Raw genomic sequence first — 16755 nt, 5'->3', positions numbered from 1 at the left:
AGTAAGCACAGAAAGGAAAGCTGACCACGATAGGACAGAAACCCTCACGGACTTTCTAAACCCCTTACTGTAGATTTAGAAATGAGACGGAAATAAGGGGGAGCAGGGTGAGGTGTGCTGTGGTGCAGGGCAGTCGGGTACGACTAAGTGTTCATATGTGAATAATAAAAACCATGAACAACAACAAAAGGTGCTTTGCATAAGTCAGAACGCTATATAAACAGCCCCTCTGCCCTTCTTTCTGGAGAAGATACGTCAGGAATAAATGGTGTACAAAGTGTTTGAGAAGAGAGATCGGTGGAGGCACAGTGTTCAAGGAGATATTTGGGAATGGGATTTAAGCCAGGTCTTAAAGAACGCAAAAGATTTAAATTGCTGGAGCAGGGTGTGCGAGTCATAAACCAGTGAAAGAATTCACAGATGTGCTGGGCGGAGTGACAAGGGCAACAGGAAGAAAACAGGCTGGCAGAAGTAGCGCATTTGTCAAAGAGGAGAAGCGAAGACCAACGGACAGATGGTGTGGTTGTAGGCCATCGGTGAGCATTATGTGCATAAGAATCAAACTGTCTCCTTTAAGTAAAACTCAGGAGATGGGGCGCCTGGGTGGCTCAGTCGAAGCGTCCAACTTCAGCTCGGGTCATGATCTCACAGTTCGTGAGTTCAAGCCCCGCGTCGGGCTCTGTGCTGACAGCTCGGAGCCTGGAGTCTGCTTCGGATTCTGTGTCTCCCTCTCTCTCTGCCCCGCCCTCGCTTGTACTCTGTCTCTCTCTCTCTCAAAAATAAATAAAAATATTTAAAAAAAGTTTTTTTTAAATGAAACTCAGATTTCTGAGTAAGCTTTTGACAAATGTTGAATTTATAAAAGATGGATACAAGTAGTACGTGGAAAAGAGTGAATTGAGAAACAATAATACTGTGTAACAATCCAGGTGCAAAGTAATCAAAACCTCAATCAAAATAGGGCAGTGGAAATTTAAATATGATACTTACTGGATGCCTCACCTGATGAGCATTGTGCAGCACGGATAAGACAGGGGTCCCATCCTCAAGTGGCTCACGTTTAGGACAGGAGTCCCACCACTGTAGAAAGCACGCTACCATTGATAAGAAGTGTCACAGCAACAGCAACACATAGGATAGAACTGTAACTCTGCTTAGCGACTGGGGCAAAACTCCACTCACAGAAACCCCCCTACCACCTTTCCACATAGAAAGAGCCAGGGAAATGGACAGAGGCAGAAAGCAAATGCAGGTTCAAGGAACCTGCCAGAAGCCTCCGGTGGCAGGAGTAGAAAATATATGATGAGAAATGATGTTTTTTTAAAAAAAAATTTGTATGGCATATCAAGACTCTGGAGGAAACAAATATTTTCAAGCAGGACAACAACATGATCTGTGTTTTCGGAACGTAACACCAAGAGAGAATGGACGGGAAAGGAAACACACGAAAAGAGAAAAAAAAAAAATAGACTTTTGTAATAATCTAGACAGAAAAGAAGATGGGTCTCAGCAGGGCAGTGTAAATGGAAACAGGGACAAGACACAGGTAGGAAATAATTTTTAAACAGGTAAAATTCCCATAGTCATAAAAAAAGGTATGTTCTTCTGAAACATCATGCTCTTTTCAGACCTGGAGACTTTCAATGGACTTCCTCCACTGAAATTGACTGAACTGCTGGAAGCATCAGTCTAAAGAACTGCTTCTTCCAGGAGACCTTCTCTGGCATGCAGGCTATTAGGGCCCCTCGAACAAGCTCCCACAGGATCTTGTACATCTGATCAACATCCACCACACATGGTATTGCTGGCTCAAGGTTGTCTCCCCTCGGACAATAAAACTCCAGAATGGCAGAGAGAATGACCTTGACTTGCCTAGCACTGACCCTGGCATATACTGGGCACTCTGTAAATAGTTGTTGAAAACATAAATGCAGTTCAAAGACAGGACCAGTTTTAAACCTGCTCCCCCACTCTCCCCACCACATAGCCCCACCAACCCTCATCCCTTCCAAGAGGAAACTTGGGAGGGCACTTCAGTCTTAACCATGCTGAGTTTGCAGTACTTCCAGAACATTCAGGTGAAGGTTTCCATTAGTCCTCTGCAGATGCCAGGGTAAGGCCAGATCAAGGACTCTGACAAATCCTACTAGCTGAAGTCATGGTTGTTCCTCTCCTCGTCCTCCTCCTTCCATTATTATTACAGTTACAACTAATATTAAATGAGCACTGACTGATCACCTGCTGAGCATTTCTCATGCATCATCTCATCTATCTTCAAACAAACATTATTGAATTAGGCGCTATTAACTCCTATTATACCAATGAGGAAGCTGATGCTTTAATTGTTAGAAAATGTGCCTAAAATCAGAGCACAATTAAGTAGCTAAACCAGGCTTTGAACACAGGCAAACTACCCTAAGAACCTGTGAGCTTCCCAAGCGCAAAGTGATAATCAGCCAGGGAGAAAAATGTGTTGACTAGAGCAAAGAGAGAAGACAAACCACAGACCATGAAGAACAGTAACATTTAAGGGGCACACGTGGCAAAGGAAGAGACAACTTAAGAAATGGCATTCACACCCTGTGTAATTCCTTCCCCTTGAGTGTGGAATCAATCTTGTGACTTGCTGCTAACAAAAGAATCCTGTACAGGTGATGGATGTCTCCGTGGTTAGGCTGCAAAAGCCTGCGACTTCAGTCTTGCTGGGGCATTCTGGGCTTGCACACTTTGATGAAGCGAGTTCCTGTGTTGGAGAGACCCACGTGGCAAGGAACTGAGGCCCTCAGTCCAAAAACCCATGAGAAAATGAATGCCCCCAACATCCAGAGAGCGAGCTTGAAAGCAGACACACCCCATTCAAGCCTTGGTAGGAGAGTGCAGACCCTTGCCGACATCTTGAGGAACAGTGAAGGCAAGGATGAAGCTAGGCTGTGCCCAGATTCCTAATTTACAGGAATTGTGAGATAATAAATCCGTACTGTTTTAAGTCACTACGTTTTGGCGTAGTTTGTTATGTAGCAATAGGCAAAAGAAAAGTATAGAAACAGAGATGTTTCAAGTTCTTCCTACCTGTGTCTTCTGACAGCGATGAGGAGAAAATTAAGAACTGAACTTCAAGAAAAAACTATAGTCAGCGCTTGCCTGGGTGGCTCAGTCGGTTAAGTGTCTGACTTCGGCTCAGGTCATGATCTCACGGTTCCTGCGAGCCCTGCGTCAGGTTCTGTGCTGACAGCTGGGAGCCTAGAGCCTGCTTCAGATTCTGTGTCTCCCTCTCTCTCTGCTCCTTCACTCGCACTCTCTCTCTCTCTCTCTTTCTCAAAAATAAATAAACATTTAAAAAAAGTAACTTTTAAGACACCTATTTCAGAGGAATAGTGCGAAGAAGTCAGAGGAAGGCACAACAGAAGGTAAAAACTTTCTACAGCTAGAATGAAGGATAATTATAAGACAAAACTATAGACTCTGAACTTCTAGTTACCATTTATAGATGAGAACTGAGTACCTATGCTGAGAAAAAATTCAGATGCATGGTCAATCTCTGATTACTCCAAAATCCTCATTAGACCTTTCCAATTAATTGGCTAGATCTATTTCCCACCTAGGTTTTATTATTTAGTCCTAAACTGAAGTTGTTTGAATTAAATTGAGAGTACAGATTCCTGGATTCTATAAGCTCATGTTCGACTCTTCAGGTTTAAAAATTTTAAAACCATTTCATACACAATAACCTAATGTTCAACCATACTTCTGGGCCCTCCCCTCACCCTGGAGTCAAAACCAAGGCTTCTTATCCTTCAAAGTCCTGGATACAATATTCTAATGGGAACTTATCAATAAGGCTATGAGAACTATTTCTCTGGCCTCTTTTGAGACCACTGAATATGGTCCCCAAGCAATCATAAATTTATCCCCTCCTTCCTTACTACAGGAAGCTATCACATCATCCTGTGTTATCTCTATATGTCAATGGGATTACTTTTGATATTTTATATTCCTTCTAGCTCTTCTCAATTTTCTATTGTCGTTTGAGTTTCCACAGCATATTTACATGAAGGTGTTTTATTTCTGACTTTATCTGGACATTTAATCTACATCTTTGCTTGTCTCTCACATTGAACCACTCAATTTTCCCCAGTGTTTCCCTAGACTTTCCCAATCCGTGCAATTCTTTTTACATGATTTGTATCTGTAAGCCATCTTAAGTGAGCAGTTCATGCGAAAAGGCACAGCCAGGCTTGCGGACAGCACCAGAAATGCGGCAAGGTTTCCCGCAGCAATCCCTGCAGGCAGCCCCCACGGTAGGGCTGACGGGAGCGCACACTGTGCAAGGAAGCCATAAAGCCTCTGGAGAAGAAAAGATGGGCTGTAAGGTCAACAACGGTAGCACCAAGCACAGCCAACTTGAAGGAATGTGCAAAAGAAGAGCGCAGAACTTTTTTCTGCAGCTCTGGCTGCAAAATAAGTGTCAACAAGCTGCTATAAATAGAAACTGAAAAAGTGGGGCAAGAGAAGAAAGGCAGAGAGTTAGGGCAAAACAAAATAATAATTATTTCCTCCCAATGCTCAAGCCAAAACCCTTGGAGTCACTCTGACGCCTTCCTTTCTTTCACACCTCACGTCAAATCCATCAGCGAATCTCACTGACTCTACTTTGAAAATATACCCAGAACCCAACCCGTTTTCACCATGTCTGCAGTTGCTACTCTGATTCAAGCCACCGTCTTCTAGAGCCTAGACGACTACAAGGATTTCCTCACTGGTGTTCTTGCTCCCCTCAGTCTACTCCAACCCGGCAGCCACAGAGAGCTTTTAAAACAAACTCCCCAATGGCCTCCCCATCACCTAGGATAAAACCCACCGTTCCTGCCTACGAGGCAAAATCCTACATGAACTGCTCTTCCTTCTTCTCCCACTGCTTCACTGATTGCATCCTTACCACACCCCCTCCCTCGCTCTGCTTTAGCCACAGTATTCCCAACACACCGAGCACTGTTGTATCTGCTCTGTAGTATCTTTACTTGCAATGTTCTTCTTGCATGTATCCACATAAGCCAGGTCCTCGTTTTGTTCAAGCGTCTCCTTAAATATCATCTTACTACTTTATGGATCCTAAGAGAGTACCCCCTGTTTACTTTTTGCCTTAATGTTGGCCTTGTTTACCCTCTGCCTTAATATTTGCCACCTAACATGTTGTATATTTACTTACACACTTGTTTATTGATAGTCTCTCCCCACCTTTCACCCACCTCAAGTAGAATGTAAGCCCCGTGAGAACGAGAGCTTTTTTGTTGTTGTTAAGGTAATCCTAACTCCTAGAACCGCAAAGTACTCACTTCATATTTGGTGAATGAACGAAGGACGGAAGAGATTATCAAAACAGGACTCAGAGGACAGGAATAAGGGGGAACCAAGAATACATACATTTCACTTTTGTAAAGAAATGGGATTTGGGACACTAAGGAAAATGAGGACTCCAAACACATGAAAAGGTTCTAGCGGTGTTAATGAGCATATAGAGAGAGACTACAGATACTATTTAAGCTCTCTGGAAACAGAAATGTGAGTTGGTTCTGGGAAAATGTGATAACAAAGTAGAAGACATTCCCATAAAGGTGGCAGAACAGTTCAGAGTTTGGACCAGGAAATACAAGTGCAAAAAAAAAAAAAATAGTTTAAGGGAAGACTCTTTTGTTTGTTTTTGTTTTGTTTTGTTTTTCAGAACGGAAGGCTTTCAGCTGGAATAAGAGTCCAAGAAAAGCTAGGAATATGGTTCAATAAATGACAGGAATGCCATCCCATAGTTACAGGGTTTCAAGTACAGAAACAAGGGCACAGTGGAAAAGGAGATAGCACACAAGCATGGTAGCAAAGTGCAAGCACAGTAGTAAACTGCATCTATGAAAACCCTCCAAGCATGGATTCAAATGAAAGGGACTGAAACATTTGGTTTCACTTTAAAGTCTAAAGCAAAAAAAATGAAACAGGAGAAAAGCAAAACATTAAATAGGAGCACCCGGGTGGCTCAGTCAGTTGCGCATCCAACTCTTGATTTCCGCTAAGGTCATGATCCCAGGGTTGTGGGATCAAGCCTACGTCAGGCTCTGTGCTGAAAACAAGGAGCCTGCTTGGGATTCTCTCTCCCTCCCTCCCTCTCTGCCCTTCACCTGCTCACATGCTCTCTCTCTCTCACACACACACAAAATAATAAACATTAAAAAAAAAAAAAAGATTCTCTCTCTGCCCCTCTCCCTTATGTTTTCTCTCAAAAAAAAAAAAAAAAAAAAAAAAAGACTAAGCTGATGACACTATCCAAAGGCATACCAGCAAGGCACAGGCTTCAGAAAACATTGGAGAAGATGAACAAACACAGATTTGCAGTCTGATAGTGAAAAAAGGAAGGGGGAAGAAAACAGAGAATGAAAGTGTAAATCAGAAATGCAGAGTATGGAAAGACAGTTCCTACTAAGGAAACATGAGAGGGGAGGCCTCCTTCAGGAAAATGGCTTGAATGTTGGAGGAGAGAAAAGAAGGTGAATAAAGAACATCTGGGGAAATCAGGGAGGAATTAACCAAAGGAGGAAAATTTTAAATAGGTCAGATAAGCCAAAGTGTACAATGAGAGGAATAAGAGGGAGAAGAAAAGGGAAGTTATAAATGTTCAAGCAATTCTCAAAAATGGTATAAAATACACCAAAATTAGTTAAGTAGGAATATGTCCATTTTTCCAAGAGATGCAGCAAAAAGTTGCAGGTGTAAGAAAGAAGTGAATCAAACGTCAGTCTGATTTGTCAGTAAGGAGCTCTATGACCTTGAACAAGTCACTTAACCTCTCTGGGACTTATTTCCTCTGTTTAAAAAAGAAACGAATGTGTTGGTGGGGGGTAGTGGTAGTGGTCATGTCAAACATGGGTGATCATTCTCGGTCTCTTCCCCTCTGGGTTCTAAGTGGGGAAAACACAGGAAAAGCATAGAACTCTTCCAGAAAGAATCAGAAAAACTGAAAACTTTTATGATGAGAAGAGTAATAGTTAACAAAGGTTTCACAACCTTGCTTTAAATTTTAAAAAGTGCCTTTATATGTATAATTATGTGTACTCCTCACAGCAAGCCCGCAAGGCAGAAAAGGCAGGTATGGATTTAACGCCACTGTGCAAATGGAGTCATTCACCGAAGCTCAGAAATATTAAGCAAGTGGCTCAAGGACACAGAAACAGTGGCTGATCCAGGAGCCCAGCCAGACTGAACAGCAGCACAAAGTCCAGCCTCCTTCCACGTTCAGATGCTGTCCTCTTGTGTGACTAAGGTCTCATGGGATATTTTTGCAGCTTACTAGGTAATAGATGAGTGAAGAATTATCAACGTGCAAACAAAAAGCCCCTTTTGATTTAAAGTTGTTTTTTTGTTCAATTTCTAATTTTGAGAGAGAGAGAGAGCGCATGTGCGAGTGGGGAGAGAGGGAGAGGGAGAGAGAGAGACAGAGGGAGGGAGGGAGGGAAAGAGAGACAGAGACAGAGAATCCTAAGCAGGCTCCAGGCTGTCAGTGCAGAGCCCAACACGGGGCCCGATCCCATGAACCATGAGATCACGACCTGAGCCGAAATCAAGAGTCAGACGCTAGACTGATTGAGCCATCCAGGTGCCCCCAAACTCCTTTTGATTTAAAATAAAATTCCTTAGGGCGCAGGGGTGGCTTAGTTGGTTAAGCGTCCAACTTCGGCTCAGGTCATGATCTCACAGTTCCTGAGTTCAAGCCCCACATTGGGCTCTGTGCTGATGGCTTAGAACCTGGAGCCTGCTTTGGTTTCTGTGTCTCCCTTTCTCTCTGCCTCTCTCTTCTCTCTCTCTCTCTCTCTCTCTCTCTCTCTCAAATGAATAAACATTAAAAAAGATTTTTAATGAAATTCCTTTACAGTTAAAGGAGTTACGTTATATGTGAACTACATGCAAACTAACTCATTATACATTTTCCTAGAAAGTTGACCTTGATTCTGTAACAACCTATGAAGACCACTCTTTCAGTCCAAACGAATCTCTTTTAACTGTAAAGCACTACAGTGAAACCGTTATTACTGCAGCTGCCATATTTTCAAGCTTTTTGCATACAGAATAATGGACTTTGATCTTTAAGACTGATTTAGCTATTAAGACATTGAACAGGCTGCTCCCCTTTATACCTGGTGGATGTCAAGAGTACAGAGGAAAGTGGCAGAAGTGGATTGAGAAGTTTGGTTTGGTTTGTAACATCTAGGACTGTCACATGTCTACAGCAGTGATGATAATCCTCATCCTATTCTTTGCTCTAAAAGCCATAATCAGCCACAGCAGACCAACTACGACACTAACAAAAAATCTTCGATATATATGGCCTTGTTCGTAGCCTCAACCTATCTTATCACTCCCTTAAGGTTCGGCATTTCCCCGTGATCCCCGCAATCCCCGCTGGTCTGCGCTTCTTGTCTATCTCCACCCAAGTCAAGGCCCTTATGATTTCTTAAGTCCACAAATCAGCAGACCATGATTTCTCCCGCCTGAACACCACTGCCAGCTAAAGAAAGGGTATGAGAAAGGAAAAAGGATCAAAGGTCAGTCTAAGGGCAAAAGAGGGGAAAATCCCAATAAAAGGACCAGAGAAAGTGGAAACTTGACGCGGGTTACATCAGTGTCCTTGTGTATTACTTCATCCTTCCCTTGCAATTCCTCTTTTAAAGCAGTTGGACAAACAGTGAGCCAGATAAGCATGCCTGAAGTAGAAACTTGGGGGAAATCAGAGTCTAACGCTCAGTGAGCCACAACCAATTATACCTCATCTGATTATCAGGCCCTCAGACACACAAAGACCACACAGTAGATAATAAAAATAAAAAAGGACATCAGAATCTTGGTCAGAAAACTTCAGTTTAAGTCCTGGTATGCTGTATGATTTCCAACAAGTGCACAATTCCCTGAGACTCACTTTTCTAACCTACACACAGGAATAACACATCAACAATCTATTTTACAGAGTTGCTGTGAAGAGCTAAGTGAGAAAAACACTACACGTTTGACGCAAGTAACTTTTTAAATCACTCTAGTGTTGTAAAGGACAACAGAATTCTTCATTGAAGACCCTCTCTCTAATCCCATTGTGTACCCATATTCTGCCCCTCTTACAAGTTATCCCGAAATGACCAACACTGAAATAGCTAGTTTTAAAATGGCTTTGCAGACACTGAAATAAACATTTGAAATAAGCATTGTGTAGTCACCTAATAAAAAGTTTATAGAGCCTAACCATAAAGTACAGTTATTCACATACAAGACTACCACTGTCAATAAAATCTACCAAATTTTAGTTCCAGTATGCTAGGTAATCTACATCTTATCTATATCCTACCTACATGCACAGTAGTAGAAAAGCCTGGGGCTTGATATCTGAAGGACCTAAATTTGAATCCCAGTGAGGTTATCATTAAGTGGTAGGCCTTAAGCGAGTCAGACCTGAAACCTTCTCAAATGGAAATTAGGAATACTACTACCTACTTCATAGGATGAAGATTATTGTGATCATGTCTCTCCTGGGCTTAATCTGGTGCCTAGTCCACTGTGCTAGCTCAATGCACGGTGGCTAATAATCTGATTGCCTTCCCATTCCCTCACAGCAAGATATTTGTTTTTGGTGTTTTTTTAAGCAATACTAAAATTACATGATTAAACACGCTTAACAAAAACTCTCTCAACCAAATACAATGAAGGGGATTCCCAACAATAACTCACAGATTTTCAAACTGTGCCCTGAAAATTAATGTAAGGAAAGATCAATCCAAAGAGTTTAACAGTCTGACCGTCCTTCAGCAAGTCCTTTATCATATGACAGTATGTGCAGTCCAGTGATTTAAAATCTCAACTACTGCTCCCGTCAGCCACTGGGACACCTGAGGAAGGAGCTCCCCATGACAAGCAACTTCTCTAACAGCTGGGCTGACTAACAGCTCTAACACCTGTCCCTTCCCTGAGGACAGGTGAAAACAGGGAGAATAGGAGAGGCTTAGGTTAACGTGGAAAGCTAAATTAACTAAGAAAAGCAGATCAAGGAAGATTTAGGACATTAACTTCTTCAGGACTTCACCTTAAGCTTATGCCTCGACTAACTACTCGGGTCAGTCTGCACAGAGCTATATTAATAGCCCTTCAAGCTAGTTCCTGTCCTGCTCTAGAGTCCGTGACTATATTCAGATCTGATCTATGACAAAGTTTTTTGTTTTTTTTAAATATAAATGAAATTCTCATTGAAGACCAAGACTGAGGTCTAATCAGACCCCTTTTTCTCTTCCAGCTTAACATTAAGAAACTGCTTAGTTTTTTTTCAAACTACATGACCTTCAGACATGTGCCTTCACTAATAAAGCGGCAATATATAAATCAGACTTGGCGTTGTATTTTCCCCCACAAGATTTTCATGTTTAGAACTTTCCTCATTGCCTTATGCTCAGCCTTTCAGGCAGCCTAAGAGTCACCCACAACGACAGCTAAAAAAGACACCCTGACAACACACAAAAGAACCAGAGGCAAGAGTCAGCATGCGTGCACAAACACACACATGTGACGATCTCCTAAGACAAGCTCTCAAAACTCAAAAAATCAGACAGAGATTGATGGTGGAGGAGGGTGGAGCAGGGTGGCCTGGGGAGGAGCCGGATACAAAGAAAAGATTAAGACCTGGGAAGTAAAATGAAAAAGAACTGGGAGAGAGTATTAAGGAGGGAAGAGTCTCCCATTTACCATCTAGAGGAGAGAAGAAGGATTAGAGTAGGTACGAACTAAAGAATCTGTTGGGGAAAAACAAGAGAAAACAAAGAGATTCCACCAAATTGAGACTTCAGAACCAGCCCTCCCTCCTGCTCCAATTCCGTGTTGTTGTTGTTGTTTTCTTCCAGGAAGCTACAACACAGCTTTTTCAACAGGAGGATTACACTAACAAAGCAAATAAAGGAAACCTCTGCTAAAAATGTAACCTACCTACACTGAAAGGTCTAAAGACGGAAATACTTCTTTCCCCGTTTTTTGTGGTGGGTTTCAAAACAGAAGGGACAGGAAGGGGGGAAAGAGCAATAGAGAGAGGGGAGCTGCCAAGCTCCCGAATATGAGGAGTCTTTGGACTACATGCCTATTTTAAGTTTATCTTTTCGTGGGCAAGTTGGCAGATTCTTAAACTAAACACAGCATTCCACTCTGTAAACCACAATCTGACCCCTGGCTCCAACACCACAGAGAATTGAGGGGCATATGCAGACACAAGGCATATCCAGAACCAGCTCTTACTTTGGGTCCTACCCTAATATCCCCAAACCGGGAGGCTAAAACTCCAGTCAGGTTTGAATGGACTAACAGTGTAAGGGAAAAGGAGGGGGAAGAAAAAAAGCTAAGTGAAAGGGAGGGCCTAAGTTTAGCCACAAAACCATGCACTTAGGCTTGTCAACGGGCAGTTAAGTGGAAAATAGTGGACACAGAGAAAGCAGCTACCTAGATAAGCACCTACTGCACGGATTAAATCCCTTTTTCTTATGGGGGTGCTACACAAGAAGGAAATTACTTTTATACAGAGAAGCCATGCTCCTCTGCCCTGAGAGGCTCCCGTCGCCGGGCAGGTTGCCCGCCCAGTAAGAGATGTCCAGCGCCACCCTCTAGCACTCACTTACTTTCGTCCGGCCATTGATTTTGTAGTTGCCCAGCTTCCCATTACAGTGGCGGATCAGGTCGTCCATGCTGCTCATGAGCCGCCCGATGGTTTCGCAGCCGGGCTCCTTGCCCTCGATCCAGGTGATCTTATCGCCTCGGATGTCCTTGGACGAGTCACTCTTCTGGCTGACCAGCTGCCCGTCCGTGAACTTGCCGGTGTCGTGCAGGGCGCGCACCTCGTCGCCGATCTGCTGCCCGGTCTCCTTGCCCAGGAAGTCGTCCACCACACAGATGCCGTGCTTGTTCATGCACGGCACGATGTACTCCAGCGCCAGCTTCAGCGCCGGCAGGGGCTTCGTCTGCCCGTTGGGCCGCAGGCCGCCGCCGTGGCTCAGCCCCTCGCCCGGCGTGTTGCTCGGCGGGTACAGGTTCGCCTTCTCCTGGTACTGCGACGCGCGGGCCAGCGCCTCCTCCTTCGCGGGCTCCACCTCGGCCGCCGCCGCCGCCGCCTGGCCCTGGCCGCCTGCAGCCGCGCGAAGCGGGGGAGCGGCCGCCGCGGGGTCTGCCGCGGGCTTGGCCTTTGCCTTGGCCGCGTCCCCGGCGGCCCGCGCGCCCGCATTCTCGACGGCGGCGGCGCTGTCCCGGCGCTGCACTGCCTTCCTGGCCTCCCTGGCCCCGGCCCCGCCGGCCCTGGGCGGCGGCGCGGAGGCGGGCGGCGCGGAGCCGGGGTGCCGGTGCTGGCCCGCTCCGGGGCCCGGGGCGCCCTCGCCGCCCTGGCACACTAGCTTGTGCTTCTTCCAGTCCTGGCGCTGGTGCTCCTTGCTGCAGTAGAAGGAGCTGCGGCAGCGGCTGCAGCGCAGCAGGTTCTCCATCTTCCCGCACAGCTCGCAGTACTGCCGGTCTCGCTCGCTCGGGCTCGGCCCGCCGGGCCCGCCGCTGTCATTAGCCATGGCGGCGGCGTTGGCGACGGCGGCCGAGCAGGACGGGTGGCGGCCGGAGGGCCTCGCCCGGGGCCGGGGAACGGGCGGAGCGGCAGAGGCCGTCACTGCGCCACGCACCCGCCACTCCTCGCCTGAGGGAGGCCGGCGCCCCGCGCTCTCGGCCCGGCCGCTGCCTCGTCCTCGGGTCCTGCCGCGCAGCGCCGGCGGCCGCCTCAGCGCCTCATCGCTGCCGCGAGCTGAGGGACCGCGGCCTGCGCGGCGGACGGCGACCTCCGCTCGGGCACGCGGGCCCGGACGCGCGAGATCGGCCGCCCCGGCCGCCGCCGCCGCCTCACCGTCCGGGGCTGCCCGGCCCGGCCTGTGGAAGAGCGCAGGGCGTGCGGGCGCCACTCGCTCTGCGCGCTCTGCACGTACACCACGGCCCCGCCGCGACCCGGGCGGGCGGCGCGCGAGGGCGGAGGGGGCCGAGGGGAGGGCCGAGGGGAGGGCCGAGGGGGCGGCGGCCGAGCACACACGCTCCGGCGCGGGCGGCGCCGGGGCCGCCTCCGCTCCCCCGCACGCGGCTCGGCGGGGCTGGGCCTCGGAGTCGGTCCCGGCGCCCTGCCCCCGCCCCTCTGCGGGCTCCGCCCGGGGCGGGCTCGGGACGCGGAGGCCGGCGCGGGGACGCCGAGGGGCAGGCCCGGGAGGGCGGAAGGGCGGGGCCGCTCGGCCGCCGCCGGGCCCTACGCCGCGGACGGTGCCTACACCTGCTGGGGGTTGCGGCGCCGAGCGGGGGACCAGAAGATGGCTGCTATTTGTTTAGGGCCCACCCGGTGTGCGCTAGGCGCGCTCCAGCCTACGCTGCAAGGTGGCTCTCGCCTGGTTTTTTGCCTAGGAGGAAACGGAAATTCAGAGAAGTAAAGTAACTCGCCCAAGGTCACGCAGGACTGGACGGAATCCAGGAATTAGACTCTGTCAGATTCCAAGGCTGCTTTTTCCCATCACACCAACACAGCCCCCATTTCGAGGCCTGAAATGGTTAAAAGTACTAATTATTGCTGCGGTGTTCATCCAAGCCCCTATGCCCCGTTCGAGCTACATTTAAAGGTGCTGAAGTTTTGTTCAAATTTTTTAAAAACCATTTCTAAGCCCTGTGAAATCTTGGCGAGTGTCAAACCTTGTGAAGAAATTTTTGGCTACCAAGTTCGATGAGTTAATGCGCATTCCGGTATCCACATTCAGGCACTTAAATTCAAACGGATGAAACTACTGAGAATTGGACTTTGGTGGTCAATGAACACTGCTACGTTAACGTCTTAAAAGAAAAAAAAATCTCGTATTGACAGTCGCTGGTACGCAGATGAATACAGTTCTTTGTTTTATATAACGTGAAAACCTTATCAGAAATAAGCCAAAGATTTCTTTCCCCACGCCATTTAAGAATAAAAAGAGCTGCGATTTTGATTGTCACAATTTTTATTGAACACCTGCTAATGTGGAAATTCTGTGCTAGGCTTTCATATCGTCTGAATAGATTGCAAGTAACGTCGTCAGTCCTTGAGGTGATGGTCTTTCAGACAACATAAAAGTTGAAAGGTGCAGGTCAAAGGCAGAAGAATATAAGGAATAATTATAAACCACTCTGTAGAATATTTTTTAAGAAATTAGCCTGAATCCAAAACATCAAAGCTCTTCACCAGCTATACAGAACTTAAAAGTGTAATTAAATTCCTGTATATAAATGAACAGTTTCCTGGGAATCCAGCCTGGTGAAAGAGGACAGTAATTCCAATTAGTTTGGACTTTGGGAGACCGAGGTAAATGTTACACTCACAGCTTCAAATTCTAAACCAAACTAAAAATCCAAGTTTCTGTAAAGAATCAAGATCTGAATCAATCTCACTTGTGTATCCCAGAGCTTTATTAAATAGAGTAAAATATTGTTTCAGATACTACTAATTAGGCTTTTCAACAAATGTATTAGGAGCGAGCGTGCTACATGCCACAAGTCCTTGGCATACAAATGAACTACTTACACTAGTTATCCTCGGGAGGTATATATGTAGTCCAGTGCAGGGAGTAGACTTGTAAACGAAAAAGGACAACCTAGAATTTGGACCAAGTGTCCACAAAGAGTGGGATGGATAGGATGGAAAGGGAACAAAGAAAAAGGAATTGCTGGGTCTGCCCTTTGCACTAATCCAGATTCCAAGCAAATTAGTTTAGAAATTCTTTAAAATGTAAAGAAACTATTTAATGCCTTAAGAAAGCAAACTTTTCAAACATTTTTGATATACATAAATTATATAAAGTATAATTTCAATACAAGTAAAACCAAATACTTCTTAGGCCTCCTTTTGCTATGGTAATTATAAATGATTCTTTTTTTCTTGCAATTTTTTTAATGCTTATTATTTATTTTTGAGAGAGACAGTGTGAGCAGGGGAGGGGCAGAGAGAGAGGGAGACACAGAATCTGAAGTGTGCTCCAGGCTCTGAGCTGTCAGCACAGAGCCTGACGTGGGGCTTGAACCCACGAACCATGAGATCATGGCCTGAGCCGAGGTCAGACGCTCAACCGACTGAGCCACCCAGGTACCCTAATTATAAATGATTCTTAACAATTCTCAAGGGCAGGAACTTTACTGGAGAACACTCATTCCACAAACACTTGATTCTTCTAAACTTAGTTATTTGTAGGTACTAAAAGTAGTCCAACAATTTTGTTAAGAATTACTATTTGTAATTTGTTAGAATTACTATTTGTTAAGAATTGCTATTTGCTCTTCTGGCAATGTTTACATAAGAATTACCTACATAGTGCAAACAAGTGTATTTACATCTCCATATGCTCTTTTCATTATATTTTCGTTGATATCTAGTTAAAAGAATAGACGTCCATGTCAAAACCTTCATTAGCTTTCATTTTCCAATTAAGTGTACTAAATCACAAATTGAACATGTACACCTTGAAAATACCTAATCAGTCAAATATGACACTTCCAAAATCTTCATAGGCAGAAGTCAAATATGAAGTATTGTTTCAAGTATTTCCAAAGATCCACAAGTTCTGAATTTTCATTCATTCAGGCTCAATAGTCTGTGAACTAATTCCAAGTTAGGGAGGGTTTCACCAAACCGTCTGCTGGCAACGCAACAGCCAATGACAAATTCACCGACAAGATTCTGGAACTCTACCAGCATTGTAGCAGTCGCCGCGTATTCAGATGTTATACAGAAGAATTACATTGTCATGTGGGAATTTATCTTATAAACACGTACGGTGCTTAATACTATGTCAGTCTCTGTTCTAATCATTTTGCAAATATTCATTTAATCCTCATAAAAACACTGTCGGGTGGGTACTATTGTTATGCCCATTTACAGAGGGTGAAACAAGAGTAAGGCAATGAGTGTCCCTCCCAATTCTCAGGATTATATGATTAGTAGCATTAGGTGTGTTACCAAATACTCTGGGGAGAACAAAGGCTTGTGCCTTCCAAAGCCAGGAATTATTACAAGTTGTTTCCTGCCCCGAACCTAATCAAGATCTCGAAACCAGAGGATGAATTAAGTAAAAGTTCTGTCATCTCCATATCACACTGGATTGGGTCAAAGGTAACTGACCACCTATCTGGCTTCCCTTTGCTCTTCTGGCAATGTTTACATAAACTGTAAAGCAGTATCCACTACAAGCTGACAAGAGACTTACTGAAAGATCAAGGTGAAGCTGAGAGTAAATACACAGGACAGAGCTAAGTGAGGAAATGAATTTAGAAATGGCTGTGTTGACTCGAGGCAAGCCCAAGGAACAACTTAACCTTCAAGGGACTACCCCCATTTCTCCTTTAAAAACATGTTTAAAATTCACAAGAGAGTATCTTCGCTGCTCAGGAAATAAAAATCAAATATCGGATTGTTAACTAACGACCTCTTGTCATTAGTTACATCGGTGACAATCTTGTTTTAAAATGTTACAGAGAACAGAAAAATCACAAGTTATCACATAGGCATCCCACCAAGATAAACAGGAAGACGATCTTTGAGTTCTGGGAAAGCAACTAAAAATCTGAGCTGTTTTCTAACTATAGTTTTGGGATGTGCACAAGTAGGTGTCGTTGGGAAATAGCACCTGCTCTTCTCTGTACTGGGGGTTCTGCCAGATGCACACATAAGCTGTG

The 16755-nt window shown here is 45.3% G+C and overlaps 1 protein-coding gene across 3 annotated transcripts in view; it reads right to left on the bottom strand.

The window, feature by feature from the left end:
* The window catches only part of EGLN1 (egl-9 family hypoxia inducible factor 1), a 55728-nt gene extending 42629 nt beyond the window's left edge, over positions 1-13099 (bottom strand). For 2 of the 3 annotated variants that reach the window (XM_023240414.2, XM_023240415.2), the window contains exon 1: positions 11676-13099. In XM_023240414.2, the coding sequence (XP_023096182.2) occupies positions 11676-12605 (930 nt within the window). In that variant the 5' untranslated portion in view covers positions 12606-13099. The remainder of the gene's footprint in view (positions 1-11675) is intronic. The other variant, XM_011287220.3, reaches the window with a different exon arrangement.
* Positions 13100-16755: the final 3656 nt, after the last annotated feature.

Source organism: Felis catus, chromosome D2, assembly GCF_018350175.1.
Source record: "Felis catus isolate Fca126 chromosome D2, F.catus_Fca126_mat1.0, whole genome shotgun sequence".
In the NCBI taxonomy this organism is placed as follows: domain Eukaryota; kingdom Metazoa; phylum Chordata; class Mammalia; order Carnivora; family Felidae; genus Felis; species Felis catus.
This window is presented reverse-complemented; position numbering and strand designations above follow the sequence as displayed.